Source organism: Solanum verrucosum, unplaced genomic scaffold, assembly GCF_900185275.1.
Source record: "Solanum verrucosum unplaced genomic scaffold, falcon-dt-bn FXZP01000033.1, whole genome shotgun sequence".
In the NCBI taxonomy this organism is placed as follows: Eukaryota; Viridiplantae; Streptophyta; class Magnoliopsida; order Solanales; family Solanaceae; genus Solanum; species Solanum verrucosum.
The window spans coordinates 2,631,760-2,655,272 of NW_026020752.1; the positions used below are offsets into that span (position 1 = coordinate 2,631,760).

At 35.5% G+C, this 23,513-nt stretch overlaps 2 protein-coding genes and 3 pseudogenes across 2 annotated transcripts; 3 read left to right on the top strand and 2 right to left on the bottom strand.

Annotated features, from left to right (window-relative positions):
• The first annotated feature begins 7,125 nt into the window (after positions 1–7,125).
• On the top strand, positions 7,126–17,459 carry LOC125812735 (KH domain-containing protein At2g38610-like). The gene is made up of 7 exons (XM_049492214.1): positions 7,126–7,250; positions 7,325–7,416; positions 8,216–8,367; positions 12,992–13,108; positions 13,217–13,333; positions 16,335–16,478; positions 16,828–17,459. The coding sequence occupies exons 1-7, from the start codon at positions 7,171–7,173 to the stop codon at positions 16,972–16,974; spliced, it is 849 nt and encodes a 282-aa protein (XP_049348171.1). The 5' UTR covers positions 7,126–7,170; the 3' UTR covers positions 16,975–17,459.
• Positions 17,460–18,400: 941 nt separating this feature from the next.
• LOC125812741 (uncharacterized) lies at positions 18,401–18,804 on the top strand. Its single transcript, XM_049492218.1, has 2 exons — positions 18,401–18,671; positions 18,755–18,804. The coding sequence occupies exons 1-2, from the start codon at positions 18,401–18,403 to the stop codon at positions 18,802–18,804; spliced, it is 321 nt and encodes a 106-aa protein (XP_049348175.1).
• An 873-nt stretch (positions 18,805–19,677) lies between these two features.
• LOC125812722 (uncharacterized) lies at positions 19,678–20,496 on the top strand (annotated as a pseudogene).
• A 426-nt stretch (positions 20,497–20,922) lies between these two features.
• LOC125812723 (uncharacterized) lies at positions 20,923–22,224 on the bottom strand (annotated as a pseudogene).
• A 324-nt stretch (positions 22,225–22,548) lies between these two features.
• On the bottom strand, positions 22,549–23,292 carry LOC125812738 (protein MAIN-LIKE 2-like; annotated as a pseudogene).
• Between the last annotated feature and the right edge of the window lie 221 nt (positions 23,293–23,513).

The window sequence follows — 23,513 nt, forward strand, 5'->3', positions numbered from 1 at the left end:
AGGTGGGTGAATCAATATTTTTATACAATTTGAAATTTTTTCTCTTGATAAAGCAACATATAATTGACCATCAGAAAAAACTGGTTCACATAAATAAATATCAACATAATCTAATGTTTGTATTTGTGCTTTATTTATAGTCATCGCAAAACGCAAGAGAAAAAGACGATCAAAAGGAGCATTGCGCGTGTTGCTGACTGGTTCGGCAACACTTGACTTATACTGCCGAATGATCTTAGAGGCTGAATTTTGAGAAAGTATAGATGGATTTTTAAGAAAAGATCAGTGCATCCTATCATTGTGAAAACTCATAGTTTGAATGAAAGCATTGTCCTTGCTTAGTTTTTGAAGTTATTTTTGAATTGGGTTTTGGAACTAAAGCTACATTAAATCATTGTAAGGGTTTGGAGATTAATGTATTAGGTACCGATTTCTTACTTTTTATGATGTGTAGCTAAATCCCCTATTGTTGGGGGGTGTGATTATGTGACTAATTGTCTAATTTAGCTTATGGGTGTTAGAAATTATTGATTTTATTGTTGTTTTGAAGTGGGTTTGATTTATAGTTGTTGATATGAATTGGAATGATGATTTTAATTCTAATTTAGTATTTTATGCTTACTTGAGAGAGAGGTGTACAGTCAAGGTTATTAATCAACATTTGTAGTTAATGAGGTGTTGTGGGTTCAGCTCGAGAGAGTGAATTCTATACTAGATTCTGCCTATCTAGCTCGAGAGAGTAGATAAAGTGAGGTATTGGGTTGTTTATAGTGTTAAGCTTGTCGAGGTTCGAGAGAAATTTCTTGAACTGTAATAGTTGTTCGAGAGAAAGCTATTACATTTAAAGTCTAGCCTACCCACTAAGATTTAGCAAACTGTAGTAATTACCAATCACCCATTTAGCAAAATTAATAATTATTCGGTCACATCCCCAAGTATCCCTTAATTACTTGATTACACCCCGTTGTTCGTAATTATCTTTGTTGTTAGTTGGCATACCTATTTCCCCCTTTTGTCATTTGTGTCAACCCTTTTACTTACCTAATTGAATTTGATAATTTTTATTCCTATAACAGATCAGACCACATTTATAACTTCATAACTTAGTTAAAACTTGTATCTCCCCTGTGGGTTCGATCCCAACTCATTTGTTGGGTTTATACTAGATTACGACCGTCTACACCTAGTATTGGATGAAGCGTAGTTGAGCGTTAATAAAAAAATGGCCCCGCTTCTGGAGAGTGGTGTTTAGAGTTCTATTATTGAAGTTTGAATTGTGATCTTTTTGTATTGTAGTTGAATCGACTTACCTAGTGGTGTGAGTTGTTTGTGATCAGGTTACCAAATAAGTGCAACTGGAAGCATCGTGAACCAAATTGGTCACCAAGATGATGTTGGTGATTTGAATCATGCCAATGAAGCTCAATTGGGGAGAGTGGGTGCTATTCGCTTACCTCCGGTTGTGGGTCATGCCGCATTCCATGTGAAAAACACAATGCTACAACTCTTGCAAGCTAAAGGTGTGTTTGGAGGGTTGGATTATGGGAACCCCATGACCACATTAAGAAGTTTGTAGATATATGCAGTCCATTTTCACTCAAGAATATTTCACAAGAATCAGTTCGGTTATGATTGTTCCCTTTCTCTTTGATTGGGGAAGCAACCAAGTGGCTAGCAGGTCTACCAAGGGACTCCATTGCATCATGAGAAGATCTTACCGAGGCATTCTATATAAGATTCTTTCCACCCTCAAAAATGGTGAAATTGTGTGACAATCTCCAAAACTTCAAGCGAGTAGAAGGGGAACCGATTCATAAAACTTGGCGGAGATTTCAAAAGTTGCTACTACAGTGTCCTACTGATGGGCTTCTGGGTAATGTGATACTTAAATACTTTTACCGGAGTTTAAACTCAGTGAACAAAGGGGTAGTTGACCAGCCGGCTCGAGGGGGAATAATGTTACAACTATTTGAAGTAGCCTCGTCTCTTCTTGATTTAATGACAAGTATCAATCGAGAGTAGTATACTCAAGAGGATCAAGTATCTCCCTTAAAATTTAGGATGACAAAGGAGCAGCTTGACAATGAGAAAGAGTTGGATGAGAATATTAGCAAAATGATGTATCAAATGGAGTTGTTGAGTAAGCAAGTGTTAGAAAGCGTTGGTGAACACAAAGATGTAAAAAGAGTATTTAAACTTGAGGAGGGTTCTCACCTAGTTTATTTAATGTCGGATAGGAATAAAGGTTTGAACTCACATAATGAAGCAGAGTGGAGATGATACAATCATGATTGGACGAATCAAAATGGCCCTTAGAAGAGAGAAGAAGAGCACCACACGCAATCATGCGACAGTCCAAGATCTAAGGGTAGTTTAGGCAACCTACGAGTGGATGAACAGTTGTCGCGTATCCTAGATAAGATTGAAGGATCTGATGACATGCTTAAGGAGATGAAAACGGATTTCTCATAATTGAATAATAGGGTAAATTCTCATACGGATGCGATCAAGCAACTTGAAGGTCAAATAAGCCATCTTTCAGCACAATTGAAACCCAAGATAATTGAAGGAAGTGAAGATGAGTGTGTAACTAGTTCGAGGGTTTATAATGAGAAAGATTTGGCGGTGGTGACTCGAAGTGGGAAGGTAGCAGTCGGTAATGTGAGGTTTAATGATTGGACAAATGCTTATGAAAAAAGAAGACACATCGTTGAGGAAGAGAGGTTTGTTCAAGCACTGGAAAATGATATGCTCAAAGATGAGGAAGAGAGTCCAAAACAAAATCCCACCGAAGAGTTACAAAAAGCCAAAGAAAGGGTTACATCATCTCTAAAGTTAGTGCAACCTCTTCCTAAAATAAATCCCCCATTCCCTCAATGTCTCAAAAAGAAAAACGATGATGAAAAGTTCAAGAAATTCCTATCAGTGTTCAAGACACTTTCTATAAAGCTGTCACGACCCGGGCCTACACCCTGGACGTGGCCAGCACTCGAGAACCATTACTGGTCCCCAAGCAAACCCTCATCCTAGCTGACTACAAGTGGAAGACTAATTCAAGCATACAAAGCTTAAAAACTGAATAAAATTCATTGAACTCTATTACAAATCTTTAACTCAAATGATTAACTCTGAATAAAAAATAATATATTCAACTCGCCATAAAATAGGCAACTTAAGTCTTTTAAACATTTAACAAAATAAATGAACAGACTTCTGAAACTCTACAGTCTATCTATGAAGCCTCTAACTGATAAAGATGGAAGTGGAGACAAGACCCATGACATCCTAACAACTGATATAACTGAAAGTACAAGTGGAACCCTCCGAAAGCAAGGAGGCTCACCATAGCTAACTCAAACTCCATGTGGTATCAACGAAGCTGCATCATGAAATGATGCAGGCCAAATGGCTCAGTGCATAGAATTTATAAGCATGTAAGGGGAATTCTAAAGCATAACATAGGCTTGAAATGGTGAAAAAGAAACATACTTACCTTTTCTCAACTCAACTCAAAGAAACAAGGTTCAACTCAACTCAAGGATATTCAAAACTACTCAAACTTACTCAACTTAGAAGTATTCAAGGATATATGGAAAACTTTTAAAACAGTAGATAACAATTCAATGCATTGAAGAACACAACAACAACTCAATTTGTATATAATAACATATTATATAACTCTGTGGGAGTTTCTCTAACTGACAACCATTACTATGAGCTATGTGATGATACAACGTCTCGCCCATGCTGCCAGAATTGTCCTATGACCTTTTGGGATATAGAACGCCTCAACTAAGTGGATCCACTAGTCTATGCCAAAAAAACATTAAGGAATCATCTAAAAAGTATGACCCTTTCTACCCACATTAGTTACATGGTTTATGGAGACTTGAGATATCTAAACTCATCCCCATATCGGTTCTCAATACTACTCCCAAAAATATACTCAACTCATATGTTTAAAAACATATCTCTTTCTGTGGTTTGAGGTTATTACTCAAAAACTAGCTTGAAAGCTCTCTTGAAAATCGATGTTTCCTCTCTTGTTTAAATGTGAAAACATTTTACTCTTGGAAATACTTAGTTCACATATAATCTTTTGAAGAAACGAACTTCACTCTTACTCTTACTCAACTCAATGCTCAAGTTTTAAAATATTGTAAAAGACTTCTTGAAATAAAGTTCATGCCGAATTATGGGCGTGAACGACTCAATTCAACGTTTTCAATAACCATAACTAGAACTCAATACTCGAGACCAACAACTCAGAACTCAAGAACTTCAATAATAATATTCGCTTCAAGAATGCTTGACTCAGAGGGTTCATGCAGAATTTTGGGCATGGACTACTGAACTCAAAGATACTTTTCATCTCAAGACTACTCGACTTATAGGGTTCATGCAGAATTATGGGCATGAACTACTCAACTCAAGGACTTAATGGGTAACATGTAATAGTCCCATGATTAGGAATATAATCTCGAAAAGGTTAGGAATTCGATACTCAAGACTTAGAGCTTGAAAATACTACTCTTCTCGATGATACTCAATTTATGGAGTCCATGCGGAATTTATGGGCATGAATGACTCGACTCAAGGGTCTACATAACAATATGGAACTCGAGTATATGACTCTTCTCACTCTCGTACTTACTTCCAAAAAACTTAGCTCATATCGATAGTTGATCTCAAAGGATTCACAATTGAACTCAAATACTTTCTTGGACTCTACTCTTAACCCTCTCTTGAATATGAATTATGAATTATGAATTCAAGAGTTATAGTTAACGATATGAAGGATCTAGGTGATAATGTAGACTCATGAATACATTCTCCTCACTCTCATGCTCACTTACTTGAGTCTTGAAACAAGTTATTAGAAGTTGTAGATGACTCCTCAAAAAGACTCGAAGGGACTTTCTCAAAATATTCGAAAGAACTCTCAAGACTTGACTTTTAACTGTACCTTGAATTTGAATTATGAATTCAAGGTTATGATCATGTTAGCAATGATTTCTAGGTGTTTAGAAGTAGTTTAGAGTGTTTAGAATCAAAGGGAGTAAAGGTACACTTCAAAGGAACTCAAACGGAGAAACCGATTGCAAACTGGACGGGGCAGGCGACCCTGGTGCAATGAGTGGCGCGGAAACTACAGAACATCATTTGGGGAGCACTGGCTGGCGCGACGCTCCAGGCCCCAACCCAAAAAAAACCTGAAGAATTTCTTTGCTCGTTTTCTCACCCTAACTCGCCTAGAATCGAACGGTTTCTTCCCCAATCACTTGGATTCAATTACTTAACATAATTGCACTATAATATACTCAAAACACTCATTTTTGTCTCAATAAATCATCAAAACCCCAACACAACAAGATTTAGGATGAACTTCAAGAACACTTCTCAAGAACTCAACAAAAACTCTAATCTGTCAACTTGAAGAATGAAATTGCGCTTAAAATAACATGATTGGCATGTGGGTGAACAAACCCAACACTATGAAAGCTTACATACCTCTTAGGTATTAAACCCATAGCGCAAATCTGCAACAAAACTCAGGAACCTCAACGAACGCTTTGATCCTCTCCTATTTTCTCTTCTTGAACTCTCAACTAAAACCCTAGGCATATATTAGGATTATAAAACTGAACCTAGTAGGATTGGACCCTTGAAAACTTACTAAAAATGAATTAAATCTGATTTGGTAAAGAAAAGACCAAAATACCCCTCACTATTTTCGGGTAACTTTCCTTAACTGGACAACTTAACTTCAAAAGGGAATATCTCATTCATCCGAACTTGAAACTTAGAAAACTCGATGACATTGGAAAGATAGTTCAAAGACCTTTCATTTTCCATCTCATGGCACACCTAAATCATCATGTACTGAGAGTTATAGTTGTTTGAAGTTGACCCAAATCTTAGAAGAACTTCAGAAGGACTTGAGTGAATTCTCTTTAGTTATTCTTGGAACTCAAGGTGGTACATTTAGTGACCTAAACACTCAAATTTTTTTAAATTCCTTGGGAAAAACTTACTCACTACGAAGAACGGTTCGAGTCTTAGTTCAAAATTTTTCTAGGTGTTACAAAACCTTCCTTTAGTGGAAGCATTATTGGAGATGTTGGGATATGCAAAATTCATGAAGGAGCTGGTCACTAAGAAGAGAAGCATGGCCTTCAAATCGATTTAAGTTTCTCATGCTCGTCACCACATTAATACCTTTACGTTTTTTGCACCAAAACTCTAAAGCAAAAAGAGCAAAAAGGGTCTAGGTAGTTGTTGAACTGCATTTTTTCTCACTTCTTCACTAAATCTAGACTCTAACTAGGTGGGTATGCAAACCCAATTGCTTTCTTGATTTTTATTTTTTTTTATCTTTACTGTGGGGTGGTGTTAGAATGTTGGGAGGTTTTTGATTTCTTGCTCTAATGAAGCTGCATTCTTGTATTTTGAGTGGGGGAGAGGGCGAGAGAGAGGAGAGGGGGTGAGAGAGAGAGAGAGAGGGGGCAGGAGGAGAGGGTATGAGAGAGTAGAGGGCAAGAGAGAGGGAAAATATTTGTTATAAAAATAATATATTGTTCTTTTTTTTATAATATATTAAAAGTAAAATTATTTTTCATAAATAAGTTGCTAATTTTGACTAGTTTAATATTTTTTCATTTGAAATCTGCTATCTAATAAAATAAATTATTAAACATAATTATCTCCCCGCTCCATCGAAACAAATGCATAGACAAATTTTAAAAATACTTATAAAATACATTTCTTAACGATTAAAAAGATAATCTCAAAAAGGTTAGACGGCGAATGGAAAGCCTGAAATTTGGTTGATATTTATTCTGATTGTTGTTGCATTCATACGTTAGACAGAAAGAGAAGGGGACAGCACAGTCTGTGTTGACATACAATTATTAGACCAAAACCATCATTAATTAGATACTATTTTTTCAAAATATAATTTGATACACTTATTTTACTAGTACTAGCTAGTATAGTAAGTAAGATAGAGTATATTTTTGGAGAACTCTTTTAATTTACACAGAAAGAAAAACAAAACCCTTTTGAAGGGTTGTCTTTTCTTTTCTTTTCTGTTCTTTTCTTGTGCGGCTAGCTACCATTTTTAGTGTAAAAGTTTGTTCCCCCTGGAAAAAAGAAGAAAAGAAAAAAGCTATGTCAGGTTTATATAATCCCAACTTTTCACCTGCTAGAGCTGCTTCTCCCCAGATTAGAAGTACACCAGATGTTGACAGGTAATTGCTTTTTCCGTAATTTTCTGTTATATAATCAATCAACTTACTCATCAAATCTTCATCTCTCTTGTTAGTAATCACTACTTGTCAGAGCTGTTGGCGGAACATCAAAAGCTTGGACCTTTTATGCAAGTTCTTCCTATATGTAGCAGACTCTTGAATCAAGGTTACTTCCTTGTATTGGATCTACCTTTTTTTTTGCATTTTTAGCACTTAGATCCGACTCAATTGGATATCACTTACATTTTACTCCTATCTCTACCTTTTGCGATGCAAATGGAACAGAATTCCAACACTTACACATGCTAAATTGGTTCATTTCCAACTTCATGTTCACAAATCACAAGCAGACATTCAGAAAATTGTATCTTTTCAAATTGATATAACATGGTTGTGCCGATAATCACTAGAAAATTGTTATTCAAGCTTAGTGATACTTGTTTGGACTGCAAATTGTGTGTCTTATTAATTAGTTATCAGTTTTAAATTGTACCCTAAAGGCACTTGTAGCCTTTGGCTGTATGCTCTTGTTACACGCTACTAAAAAGCTTAAGAAATTGAAAATGAGGAAAAACAAGTAAGGTGATGGAGCAGTCATTTGTCAAACTATGTGCTGGAGAGTGTGGGTTTGAATGTGATCTAAATCCTTGCCGGAAATGATATCTGGCCAGTTTAGTAACCTTCGGATGTGCTCGGGATGGAATTTTGATAAGTAAGGTTTTACCTGCAACTTGAATTTGTTAAGAATCTTAAGTCTGATGATATTTACAATTTGTACCTCATTCCTCTGGGGTACACGGTATGATATGTTTATCTTCTTAATCTTGTGGAGCTTAATCCACATTCCTTTTCCAACCTTTGGTGATAATCAAATTGGCTGTGGTGTTAAAACTATATTTTTTCTTAGTCACGAACCTGTTCCTTAATTATTGATTGGCGCTTGATAAATATGATCTGGGTTTCAGAGATTTTAAGGGTTTCTGGAATGCTGCCGAACCAAGGATTTGGTGAACTAGACAGATTGCGACATAGAAGTCCCAGTCCTATGGGTTCAGCAAACCTTATGTCAAATGTTGCTGGAGCAGGATTGAGTGGTTGGAATGGACTTCCCCAGGAGGTAATTGTTTTTTTGATGTTATCTTTGACACTTGGATCAATGTAGCAAATGTCTTCTCTTAACTGGACTATCCTTTTATATCTTGTGGGACACGTATAGATGTTAAATCCTGTTAATGTCTGCCTAACTGAATACTGCTGTTGGGTCCAAGTGAAGCAAATGGATATAAATTTTCTTAATGTCTTCACATCGATGGAGTATGAACAGTGTGTTGTGGCAACTATTGTTAATAAGTTTTTTAATACCAATAAAATATATTAATTAGCATGCTTGCCTGTTTCTGGACCAAGTGCATTAGTTTACCAAATAAATCAGCTTCTTTTTCTTTTATCTTCAGAAGTATCTCGTTATTTTGAATACCCCCCCTACTTATTTTAGTAAGTACTACATACATGCTTTTTTTTGAGAAGAGTGTCAACCATATGATGAAAATCCAAAGAAAAAAAAAAGCAAAGTTAGAGCTTTACGGTTCTGCGTGATTGCAAGTTCAAATTTAATTTTTTTTTAAGCAAAATAAGTGGCTGAATCCATTGGAGTATGTGGACCAAGTGTACAAGAATTCCTTACCCATTGAAGGTTACGCCTAGTTGATGTTCATAGGTTAAGGAAAGCATATATGCTTCAGCCACTTATTTCAAAACAAGTGGCATCTGGCGATAAATCATAGTCTAGAATCTAAATTGAGTGAATTTACTGTTTTTACTATCCTGAGTTCCTCACTATTTTTAATAATTGGAACTTAATAGCTGCCTGCTTTATATTTGTTTATAAGTTATTAATAACTTCTTTTTGCTTTCTCAAAAAAATGAGTTAAAAGTACTCTACTAACTTAGTACTTTAGGAGTTATGCGTCACTTTTATCTAAGGAAAAGACTCATAAGTTTCTAGATGTTGTTAAATGGAACCATAGCAGTGGCTAGATAGAGAACACGGTACCTATAGAGAAATAATACAGAGTGCACTTTGAGGCTGAGCATTCGGAGGTAGCAACATTGTCTATGCAATTTGGACAATCTTGTCCTGGAATCAAAATAATTTTTACTTGAAGCAGCTGTACTGCTCTTACGCTTTCTTCTTCCTGAAATATATTATTCTACTATTAGATTTGGCAAAGGTTGTATTTGACTTTTGGCATAAGTTTGGTGGAAATACCTCACAACCTGGTCTACATGGTCAGGTTCCATAACAAATAAAAGAAGTGTGTCATCTGCTCTATGCGGATGATACTATCATCTTTTGTGAACCTACAGCAGAACAGATTAACTACATCAGAGTGATTTTGGTTTTGTTTGAAGCAGTTTCAGGGTTGAAATCAAACTGGGGAAAAAGTAGTCTCTTTCCGGTAAATGAGGTCCCTCAGATCCAGCAACTAGCAAATATATTGGGATGCAAAGTGGAGCATTTGCCTACCATATACCTGGGCATTCCCCTGGGTAGCAAACACAAAACAATGGAGATATGGAATGGTATTCTGGTGAAAACGGAGAAGAAACTTGCTAGATGGAAGGCACAATACCTATCCCTAGGGGGTAGATTGATCCTCATAAACTCTGTTCTGGACTCTTTACCAACGTATGTGATGTCCTTGTTTCCAATCCCAGCAAAGTTGGTGAAAAAACTAGACAAGCTTAGAAGGAACTTCCTATGGAAAAGCAACAAGGAGGGGAAGGGTTATAACTTAGTCAACTGGAAGAATGTTCTTCTTAGCAAAGAAAGACGTTTAGGGATCAGAAATTTGAGGCTGCAAAATGAAAGCCTTTTGATGAAATGGCTATGGAGATACACTAAGGAAGATGCAGTTCTCTGGAAGGAGGTTATAGTAGCAAAATATGGAGAACTAAATCCCTGGTGTACAAAAATCACCTCTGAACCATATGGGGTGGGAGTATGGAGGACAATCAGGAACCTATGGCCACAAATGGAAGGAAATATGTATATTAAGGTGGGTACTTGAAACAAAACTAAATTTTGGAAAGATGGTTGGATAGATCAAACCTCTCTTAGAGAGCTTTTTCCAGATCTGTTTCTAATCTGTGAGAACCCTGATGCTAGAGTGAGTGATTGTTGGACAGAACAGGGATGGGACATATCTTTAAGAAGACTACTTAATGACTGGGAGGTGGAGAGGATGGCAGCGCTACTGGAAAAACTAGCTGGAATGATTATAACTACAACAGCAACAAACAAGATCAAGATCCTGTGGAAACATAGCAAGGATGGAGTCTTCTCAGTCAACAATGCCTACAAAAGAGGACTAATGGGGATGACAGGGGCCCCAAAGTATAATTGGAACTACTTTTGGAAGAGTGACATTCCTACAAAAGTAAAGTGTTTCACCTGGTTAGTGATAAAGAGAGCATGTTTAACAGAAGAATTTCTACAAAAGAAAGGCAGACAACTTGTTCCTAGGTGTTTTTTGTGCAACTTGACAGGGGAAACAAATAACCATCTCTTCCTGCATTGTAAGTTTACTGCTCAAATTTGGAACTTGTTTCTCAACATCACAAGCATGAACTGGACAATGCCAGAACATACATCAGATCTGTTGAGCTGCTGGATTAGGAGGGGAGGCAGTAAGAGTCAAAAGAGATGGTGGAAGCTAACACCATCATGTATATGGTGGTCAGTCTGGAAAGAAAGAAATGGAAGATGTTTTGAAGAAAGATCCAATTCCATCCACAAAGTTAAATGGAATTGTATAGTATCTCTACTTTTTTGGTGTAAACAGCTTTGTATACATGATATAGAACAGATTATAGATTTGATAGGAAATCTGTAATTATCCCTTTTTGGAGGTAGCCAGCATACCCTTAATGCTGAAGAATTCAATCTTACCAGTTTCAAAAAAAAAAAACAAATAAAATGGAATCTCATTGGATTCTAATGCATACACTAAAACGAGCTGCTTTTTTTTTTTTTTTTGATTCTCTAACATTAAGGACATGCTGGAGACCTCTAGAAATATTGGGTTGATTTTGGCATACTGGTAATTTTGGCGTACTGGACACTAAAAGGAGCTGCTTATTTTATGACACTAATATAATATACTAGGCCTGATTTTGTGTTCTGATTTAAATTTCTATGAATCATGTATTTCTTCCTTGTCAGCATGTAATTTGAAGTACTGGACTTATTAAATGAAGTTCTTTTACTCGTAGAAAGATTTTTCAAGCTACTTTTGCATAGTTATTGATTGCTTGATTTTCAGTGAACCTCTAGAAATATTGAGTTGTCTGCATGGACATACGAGCTGTCACTTCATATCGTTCATTCTTTAAAGTAAAATTGTTTAATTTTAATTTGGTTGGGTTTTTATTTTAGTTTAGGTGAGAGACCTGGCAATAATTATTCAGGTTCACAAGGACTGCATTAGACAAAGAGAACAATTTTAAGCTAGATGTATGAGTGTAGTTAGTGTGAGTCGATGAGATCAACAGTGGCCCATGGAGACGAATGCAGCATACCAGAACATCACTCTTTCTTGCCCCAAGGTTGTAGATTGGTTCTTTGCCTTGTAGAAGTCCCAAAAAAAAGAATGATTGTATTGCAAATTGATTATCTGGTTGTAGATCACAGGATATTTTTTTTCCATGTGCATCCTAATATCTTTTGTCCACAATCAAGGACTGAGCAAGGATAGCCGAGCCCTGCAATTACATGACTTGTCCTTGCCCAGTTCATTGCTTGTAACCAACGCTTTGGACGCTGTGCAATGTTACTCACAACTAGTTTTAAACTTTATTTAAGGAGAGAGAATGTTTAGCTGCAAAGCTATCTTCTTCAGACGTGGATATTTTCTAGGTCTTTGGTTTCCCTTCTCATGCATTTCCTTTTGGGTGCTATATGTGTCCATAAGCGGCGGAGTACGGTCATCTGATTGATCCAGAGTTGAAACAAGCATATGTCGACATTGGAGGGATCTCAAGTCTCTCATGCATTCCATGTATAATATTGCAGTCTTAAGGATGTGACTGACACAGTATATGGACACAAATTTTGGAAGCTTCAGATTATCTTTTGATAACAAGGGTGATGTGACTGTCGAATTTAGCTATATTCTGAATATATTTTGGGAACAGAGATGTTTGACTCATCGTATTTGTATTATCTCTTGGGTTTCTCCATCCGGACATCAATTTCTCATAATACCAGAAAATTGCCCCCCAAAAAAACAAGATAGGTGAACCCGTAAAATGCAAAATTGGTTCCCTGAGAATTTTTGTTTTATCACTTCTCTGGGTATAGTAATTTGAAGGTAAGAATGCGGGATTTTGGCTGGACAATGTGTGAAGATACAGACGGTTTCTAGCTCGTTTTGGAGGCTATTATCGCATACCGATTGTCACATCAGTTATAGTTATACTGGTTGTCACATCAATTATAGTTAAGGTTAATACTCTGACTGGTTTCAGCAGTATAGCTGTGTGCAATTTGCTCCTGTTGAACACTTTCAGGACTGATAGTTTCTTTTTTTGTGCTTAATTATCTCTCAGTCGGCATCCTTCTTTATTTTTACAATCCAAAGTGCCAAGCATTTTGTGCTGTCAGATAACTGGTTCTCTTCTTCTTTGCTAGTTATTTTTCCTTGTTTTATCTAAAATACCAATTCTCAAATTTGTTACAGAGGTTGAGTGGACCTCCTGGAATGTCTATGGACTGGCAAGGGGCCCCAGCAAGTCCTAGTTCGTACACTGTGAAAAGAATATTGCGGTTAGAAATTCCAGTAGACATTTATCCAAATGTAAGGCTGTTAGTGCTGTTGTTTAACCACAGTTTGCTGTGGAATAGGTATATAGCTTAGTAGTATAGGCTTGTGTGAACTTTGAACTAACTTCATTTTGGATTTCAGTTTAATTTTGTCGGGCGACTTCTTGGCCCCAGAGGGAATTCATTGAAACGGGTGGAAGCTACCACAGGATGCCGTGTTTTTATTAGAGGAAAAGGCTCAATAAAAGATCCAGACAAGGTAGTTTTCATCTTCTTTTCTTTCTCACTACTGTTGGATTGTGTGGTTGATTGTATCACAACTATAACTGTAGAGATATATAAACTATCATTGTTAGAGCCAATGATTGTCAGGTTTTTCCGACTTCAATTTGGTTTGGAGTCTTGGCAATTGATTGATTAATTATCAGGTCTTTTACTTATTACTTCTACCAATTTGAATAAATAAGTGAATAAATGTCAGGTTACCACATCCTTTTGATGGGCTGCAATTTTTCCCTTAGCATTTCAAAAAAGAAGTGCAGCTGGATCTTTCTATTTGCTATAGCTTTCTCACATTAATCCTTTTAAGTATATTTGTATAAGAAGGGTGTGACTTACCCATCAACGAAGGTCTTAAATATGAAGTGACCCATCCAAAGTGGATATTTAGTGTGGAGATGTATTGAGTGACTGCATTGAAGTGCCTTTTGATAAAGCAAGATTCTAGACAATCAAAGGACAGAGAGTAGAAATGGTGAAAGAAGTTGAGTGCTAGTTCTTGGGATGCATGAAATAAAAACAAGCTATTGCATCTGATAATAAGTGCTCTTTAGTTCAGAGAAAACCAAAAGTTGTGTGAAATACAAGTCAGTATAGTGGAACTCGATAAACCAAGAAGATCATACTGCATCTATCAAATTTCTGTTTAATGCTAGTTCCCTTATGATTTTTTTGTTTATTGTTACTTACAATGTTAAAATATAGACCATATTTTGGTATTTGAAGTTTAGTTACTACAGAACTATGGCTTCTTTTTTTTTGAAATAGATAACTTTGTATTATATCATAAAACAGTACATGGGTTGTACTGCACATACAGATGTCTTAATTTCCAGTGTTTTCAGTCTATATTGAGCCTTAAACATCAATGATAGATACTGTCATCGGAGTATAACTGATTACACCAAAAACATAACAATAAAATGCAGCACAACTGAACCTTCTGGACACTATTTTCTATGCTCTCAAAATACCTAGAATTCTTTTCTTTCCAATTAGTCCCCCATATACTTGCAAGGATAATTCTCCATCTGTTTCTGTCCTTTCAATTCACCCTTGCTGCCTCCCAACTCTTTAAAGACTTTGAAACCTTTCTGGGCAAAGGTCCAAGAGATGCCTTTGAGGTTTAAAAAAACCTCCATAGTTGTTGGGTACACTTGCAGTGTAGGAATAAATGGTTCACCAAGTTATCCTCACAAAGGAAACATTTAGAGCATAATGTTATCCCTCTTTTTGATGAATTATCTTGAGTAAGAGCAGTTTCTTTGGTCCACAACCATATGAAGCATGAAACTTTATGAGGTATTCTGCTTCTCCATATTTGTTTTCATGACCGATTGTGTATTTGTGGGTTTGTCTGATCCATCAACCTATAGGCTGAGTTAACTTTGAATTTTCCTATGCTATTGCCCTTCCATCACATAACATCTTCCCCTGTTTGTCGCCCATTGAAAGCTTCCACAATGTTGAAAAATTCGACACTCCTACTATTTCCCCATCATTGAATTGTCTTCTGAAATTAAAGCTCCACCCCTGATTTGTCCATAACTATGCTATGGTATTTTGTCATCCCAGAACTATATTATATATGTTAGGGAAAAGTACTTCTAGCCTCTAGGTTTCCCTTTTCATGTCACTCATCTTTCCAGAATCTTGTCTTGCTTCCATTTTAAACTTTGATCCTTGCATTACTCTTAACTTCATCCCATAGGCCTCTTATTGATCTCCACAAACTTACTCCATAAGGTGTAGTCACTTCTATGTCATTCACATATCTTCACCTTCATATTTTGCATTTATTACCCTTTCCATAGCATCTGATTATCATTGACAACTTCCACAACCCCTTTATTCTGAAAACTTTACTCTGCACCTTCAGGTTCTTTATCCCTAAACCCCTGCTTCTAGCCAGTTATCACTACTTTCACTTCACCAGATGAAAGCCTTTCCTCTCCTTGTTTCCATGCCATAGTGATTTTCTCCTAATATTGTCCAGTCTCTTGATGACTCCTGCTGGTATTGGGAACAAGGTCATCATGTAGTTGGCAAGGCATCTTGGACAGAAATGATGAGAGTCGGTCTGCCTCCCAAGGACAGATATTGAGTTTTCCATCTAGCCAATTTTTTTTTCAAAGTTCTCCCCCACACCATTCCATATATCAACAAAGTTGAATTTGGCACCTAGAGGCATGCCCATGTAAGTCGTTGGCAGAGCACCAATTTCCCCACTAAAGATTGCTGCTAGGCAGACCATACCATAGTTGTGACTACTGACTACATTGATTGGATACACCAAGCACTTCCTCCAATTGATATGTAGTCCAGAAATTCCTTCAAATAGAATTACCATAACCCTCAGATATTTTAGTTGTTCCTCAGCATCACAAAAAACTAGGGTATCATCTGCATACCATAGGTGTGTCTATGTCACCTCCAAACTATCATTACCCTCTCTGGCAACATCAGAACCTTTCAATCAGGCTTTGTTGTTTTTTGTTTTGATCATACTATTCACCCCTCCATAGTGTGACTAAAAACAAAAAAGGTGACAAAGGGTCACCTTGCCAGAGACTTCTGAGTATTGAAAAATCTTGCAGGGGATCCACTAATAAGCACCGAAAACTTGACAGTTGAAATACAATACTTTATCCATCTCAACCATTTCTGCCCGAAGCCCATTCTTTCCAACATCTTCAGAAGGTAGTAGATAGCTCCAGTTGACATGATCATATGCATTCTCTATGTCCAGCTTGCCTAGTATACCAGGTTTCTTCTGGTTGATTCTGGAATCTACACCTTCATTAGTAATCGACACGGCATTCTGTAGTAGCTTCCACCCGTTTCATTCGCAATCAGCACATCAGTTAGAGACTATTCAATTTGTAGACTCATTTCTTGGTAGTTTACTGTATCTTGTGGAGTCATCTGTGCACGCTGTATTATTGGAGTTCTAACATATTTTCATGATTAATAATTTCAAGGAGGAGAAACTAAGGGGAAGACCAGGATATGAGCACCTGAATGAACCACTCCACATTTTAATTGAAGCTGATTTGCCAGCCAGTGTTGTGGATATTAGATTGAGACAGGCACAGGAAATCATAGAGGAGTTGCTCAAGCCGGTGGTATGTATCTCAGATTTGTTCCCTCTTTGTGGTTTTGTATCACTTTGTTGCGTATTTGAGAGCACCCAAAAATGAAATAAGTTTACAGTTGATTGTAGAGAAGCTATAATTTTGTTACCTTACTTTTTTTATTTTGGAAAAAGGTCAACTATAGAGGTGGTTGACCACGACAACTATTTTTAGTAACTTGACCTTTAACATATTTGAATGTTGAGATATCATCAGTGGCTTCTAGATAGAATTTATTTACTTCCCTTTTTTTCTTTGATGAGAAGAAATTCTCCTATTAGGTGCACTTCTTTTTTTTAGCAAATGAGTGTTTAATTTTTTGCAATGCTTTTATCTACAGGATGAATCAGAGGACTACATAAAGAGACAGCAATTGCGTGAACTGGCGATGCTAAATTCAAATTTCAGGGAAGAGAGCCCTGGACCAAGTGGCAGTGTCTCTCCTTTCAATACTAGTGGCATGAAACGTCCCAAGACTGGCCGTTGAGAGAAATGAGAAATTGAAGTTGTTGATGCTAAGAGAGGTTTGTACTCCTCGGACATGCCTCTCAACATACATCATATCCGCATCACTACCTAAACCCAAGCTATAAATAGACACAGGTCCTTGCGGGTGATTTTTGGTTTGCTTTTGGGTTTTATTTATTTTTTCAACAACAGAAATGAAAAAGAGTAAAAAGGAAAATTAGAACTTATGGTCTATACAGTTGGCTTTTTTATTTAGGTTTGGTCATGTCAGTCCCTTGTAAACTTCATTGATTTATTCTTGTGTTAGTAATTGTAGTGTGAAATATGCTGTTATTGGTACATGGTAGCATTAGCAGTTTGAAGCCAATAGGTCTTTCCTTCATTTTGTTGGAGTCGTACATTTGGACAACTATTATCAAAGAGACACCAATATTGGTGCTTTGACTGGAGTTGGATTTATGTATATTCACCTATTAGTGCAACATGTAATATGTTGAAATGCGACAGTATTTTAAATTCTTTCTTAGATGATCTGTTTGTTTCTTGTGCTAGGAAATAAGAATTGGCCCAAAGGTATCATCCATACAAAGGTTCTAAAAGGGGTTTGAGAGCATATTATAGAGTCCGGAGCCTAAAGGACAAAAATATTTGACAAAAATTTTGAAAAGACACATCAAAATTTTTTCTAACCAAAAGGGCAAAATCGGTATTGATGTAGCGATTTTGTTTTGACGCCGTTAACAGATCAAAATCGCTGCCCTATCAGTGATTTTGTCCAACTTTTTTTTTCTTCAGAAAATCGCTATCCGTGCAGCGTTTTTGCGATTTTTTTAAAAAAAAAAATTAAAATTGCTGCTATGGCAGCATTTTTATTAAAACAATTTTTTTAAAAATCACTGTTGTTGCAGCGTTATTATAAATTTTATGAAAAATTTTTATTTTATTTTTTTAGAAATCGCTGCCAAGGCAGCGATTTTAGTGGAATATTTATTTATTTTTTAAAATTTTTTTTTTGTCAACTAGTCAACATCTAATTGTAAATTTTTTTTTTATTTTTTAAAATCACTGCCTTGGCAGCGATTTAGTAAAGAATTTTTTTTAAAAAAAAAAAATCGCTGCCAGGGTAGCGAAATTCCCCTCTAACTTTTTTTTTAAAATATCGCTTCTGACGCAGCGATTTCATAAATAAAAATTGTCTTATATATTCATGATCATTATTTGAATTGAAGTGTGCCAGATTACAATATGGGAGAGCCTAGCCATGCTTCCATGCACTTGAATTTTTTTCTACCGGAGCCAACTGATAGGTAAATAATGTAATGTTTTCTTATTTATTAAAATTAATTTTTTTTAATATGCAATATATTTATATTATTATATTTTATAGATGTGACCAACTTCAAGATGCAGTGAATTATTGTACACAAATTGTGAATAATAATGTTATGGGTGATGAACGAGTTGATGAGTTGCATAGTGATGAACCTTTGGAGCATGAATTAACAGACAATGATGAAATGTATGAGGATGACGATGATGATGTGGATAGTGCACCTAGTGCACCCGTTGAAGATCAAAGTGTTAATCATCATTTTACATTGATTCCATACTTAGATCACACTGAAGAAAGTGTAGAAGATTTTATCTATATAAGAGATGATGGTTCTATCCGAACGACACTTTGGAATCCAAACAATCCTAAATATATCCAGTCAGGTTTGATTGTTGCAAACTAAATATTTTGTAGTTATTTATTTATTTATTTTATATTGATTAATCTAATTTGTAAATGCAACTAGGTATGCTATTTATGAATAAGAAACAAATGAAATCTGTCGTAAGAGCATAGTCTTGCAATAAAAAAAGAATTTCTTTGTGATCAATCCAAGAGCAAAAGTTGGAGAGTTATTTGCAAGCGTCATGAGTTGGAGTGTAATTGGATGATTCGCTTTAGAGAGATTTCAAGTGGTATATGAAAGGCAGGAAAAATGATTTAACCGCATACTTGTCTTACAGATAATTATAAGGAGGATCATTTCAACTTGATTAGTAACATGATTGTCACTTCATTGATACCATATGTTATGCAAAATTCAGACATAAATATTAAGATGATCCGTAAAATCATCAAAGGAAAGCATCAATATGCTCCTAGTTATAGAAAAGCACAAAAAGGTCGGAGAAAAGCATTTCAAATGATTTATCGTGATTTTGAAAGTTCATTTAAGACATTACCTTGATACATGGTTGCACTACAAGTATTCAATCCAGACACTATTATTGAGTGGGAGCATCACTCTACAACAATGCAAGGTGAGCAAATCTTTAAATTTCTTTTTTGGGCTTTAAACAGAACATTGATGGTTTCAAAAGTTGTAGGCCGGTCATTTCCATCGACGGCACACATCTTTATGGTTTGTATGATATGAAACTGTTAATTGCGGTTGGAATTGATGTGAATGGAAATATTTTCCCACTTGCATATGCTTTAGTTGCACGTGAGAGTTTTGAGTCTTGGTCGTGGTTTCTCAAGTTATTATGGACACATGTTGTTTGTGAACGACAAGGTATTGGTCTCATTTCTTACCGTCATCAAGAAATCTTGCAATGTATTCAATCTTATGATTGGTTGAGTTCACCCAACACATACCATAGCTTTTGTGTTCGACACTTAAAAGCAATTTTTAATAAAAAAATTGTAAATAGTGAACTCGAGAAATTAATGTGGTTGGCTGCTACAGAGCACCAGAAGAAAAAGTTTGTGCAACGGATGCAACAATTCAAAATATTGTCTCCTGCAGCATGTGAATGGTTAAATGAATTTCCTTTGAAAAAATGGACAATGTATAAGGATGGTGGTCGTAGATAGGGTGCCATGACAACAAATGTGTCTGAGTCATATAATGGTTTATTGAAAAAAGTTCGGGGGCTTCCTGTGACTGCCATGGTTTGAATGACGTTCAAAGCTCTTGTTGATCGTTTTGTCGAAAGAAACAACCTTGCAATCATATTACTTCAAAGTAATATGTCGTAGCCTTTTGCAATAGATAAAAAATTTAATGATTATTAACAAAGAGCTCAAGGACACACATATATGATGACTTACAACACTGGTGATAGAGTATTTGAAATTCTTACTTTTGCTCATGATGGTAAAGGTGGAAATGTCCACAAGGTTACTGCAAAAGGTAAGAAATGTTCTTGTGGAAAATGGAGAAATTATCATATGCCTTGCTCGCATGTCATTAAATTTTGTGGACTTCGCGGAATCGAGCCAAAGTCATATGTAAGTAAATTTTACAGTACAAAATATTATAAACAAACATACACTGAGACATTTACCCCAGTGGGTGATGAAATGTATTGGCCGCCAACTCCTTTTAATTTAATTGCAAATACTGAATATTTGCGGACATGTGGTATGCAAGTAAGAAGCCGACTTAAGAATGATATGGATATAGCTCCAGCTCGCATGGCCAGAAAATATAGTGTTTGTAAGGAAACATGTCACACAAAGGCACGATGTCCTACTCGATTTTAAATATATTGTCTATGTTTTTAAGATGAATGTAATTTTTCTGTCTTGTTATTAATATTATAATATATCATTTTTAAATACTTGTTGACATGACTTTAATCTGTCTTGTTGTATTTTAAATATATTGATTAAATTATTCTTTCAAGTGAGTTAAAAAGTAAAAAGATAATTTAATATTTTGTAAGTACACTACATTTATATTATAATTATATAATTGATTTGACCTAACTTAAAAAATAATGATTTGACGTAACTTAAAAAGTAATAATTTGATCTAACTTAAAAAGTAATGATTTGACATAACTTAAAGGGAAAAAAACATCCAGCAAATGTTGAAAATAAAGAAGAGAATCTCACTGCAATAACAATAAATTTCAAACTCTTTGTTCAAATTTACACGAAACAATAAATTTCAACACACATAAAAATCTAATTTACTGCATAAAACTCTTTAGCCTTTCGAATAAAGATACATAAAAAATATTCTTCTGAGTTTTTTTTCGAATTTTCTACGTCTTCATTTTTGTCTTCATTTTCAGAATCTTTCTCATTTTGATAGTGACAACTTGTTCCACATCTAGTTGATTTGTGTAGCCTAGATGTTCTTTGAGGTGGATTTTCTCTATCAAAAATTAAATATTGTGAAGCTTCAGCATTAAACCTTGAATCATGGGACACGGTTACCTATAATACAATACAATATAATATAATTAAATAAATATGCACAAAAAATTAAGAAAAAATTATAAAATTTCTACGAAAATTATCATACTTACATTTGAAAAATTCAACCTCCCACCAAATGGAGAATTATGTATAGGAAATTCATGCATACCATGTTGAATACCATATTGAGATCCGCTAAATTGCACAAAATCAGATATCGAAACATGTGGAGTTACACAATCAACTATTTCCTGACTTGAAAAATTAGCATTAGTGCTAGAGGGCCCTGCAGAAAAATCAAACGTGGGATAATAAGGCTCGGGAGTAGCCACCAAATGTGTGTTATTATCAACCAAATTATCTCCATCAATCAAATGATACTCCGCATGATTTCGACCACGACCTTCACCAGCGCTCCTTCTACCTCGATGTGCACCATCTCTAGGTGTTGTTTGTCGCGATCGGCGAGATACTTGTACTAGTGGTGGTTCACCGTATTGAGTGGGAGAATTGTAATCAGGAGCAAAGCTCAATCGCATTCCTTGGAAGGCCGCATTCATTGACTCCATTGAAATACGAGCGACTTCCTCCGCATATTGTCTCATTTCATTAGATTGCATTTCATGACCCCTAGCCTATAATGAATAAAAAATATTAATAACAAAAAAATTGCTAAAGATCGATATAATAATTTAAAATTTACATAATATACATACTAATGCCTCATGTCTTCCTGCCATGTGTTGATACCCTTTCTGTACAACATGTTGTGAATTTCCAATGAACATGCGGGAATGCCTCATGTACCAACGAAAATAATCTGCTTGATCACTTACAAATGGAGGTCGAAATATACGATTTTGACGTTGTTCCCATAAATATTGTGTAGTTAAACGCATCTATATCCTCTTGTTTTATTTTGGATAGTTTATCACGCTTAAAATGATGTTTGGAAAATTGGGTACACGATCCAGGAACATGTTGTAAATAACCAAACTGTCTCACAACACGATCAATCATGTGCCACTCATGATAAATTTCACAAATAAGTGGCACATGTGCCATCCAGATAGATTGTCCTGACCTACACCACTCAAGCAATCCATTAATAACATCTTCTGAATAAGGTTGCCACATAAACTATAAAAAACTTGTAAGTAAGATAATTATTAAAATTTTTTGGCAAAAAAATAAAAACAAGTATGTACATTAATTAAAACAATCTGATGAAATATTTATTTTGTGCTATTATGTCATATAATATCTTATTTTGAGGACCTACCAAAAATCTATGTATATGTCATTATATTCACATGATTTTCTTGGATAGTGAGATATAAGTGTGAATAGTTAAAAACACTAATAATATTTAAATACCTGATTATTACTTAGATTATCTAGTACATCCCTAATCACACCGATTACAGTTCATGCCTCATTTTGATGATTTCTACGTCGCGTCCATTTACGTGCAAGCGTAGTTGAAGCCTCAAGTTGATTGGTCCTTAGAGATTTCGGTAATGGTTGCAGGGGAATAATACGTTCCCATGCCCAAATCTGTAATAAATAAAATTCAACATTTCTTAGAATACAATTAAATTTAAAAGTGCATATTACTAGTATATAAAAAATAATTTTAAAAAATTTATACCTGCATTAAAGAGAGAAATCCACAAACTTCATTTGATTGTTTCATTGATGCACGACATAAGCAATTATACAAATATGATAATGCGGCTGCTCCCCATGCTTGTGTTGACATTACATTTAAATTTTTCATGTCAATCAAAAGGTCTAAATTAAGCTTATTATTAGATTTATCTGGAAATATTGATCCACTACATAACCATAATAAATATAATCTAAACTTTTGTTGCACCTCAGGCTAGTTGAATGATCAGTAATATCATCTAAACCTTCAATATGCTCAATTAATTTATATGTTAACAATCTACTAACACTAGAAAAACAATCATTATCGGATAACCATCCCGTTAATTCAAACATCATTTCTTGCCTACCCAAAACTCCTAAAGTATCAGCACCATGTAAAATTATAGGACTACCATCTATTACCATTCCGAACAAAATTTCTACATCTTGTAAAGTTATGGTAGCCTCGCCGGTTCGCATGTGAAAGATATGCGTTTCTAGACGCCACCTTTCAATTAAAACATAAATTAACCCAGAGTCATACAACACACATCCTACATCAAGAATTCCTTTAAACCTACAATTTTCAAAATACCGACGAATGCGAGGATGTATGGATGATATTTTATATGTGGCCAAAATTCAACATCACCGCGATGCGTATATAAGTAAGAATTCTCTTCTCTTAAGCTACCGTTACA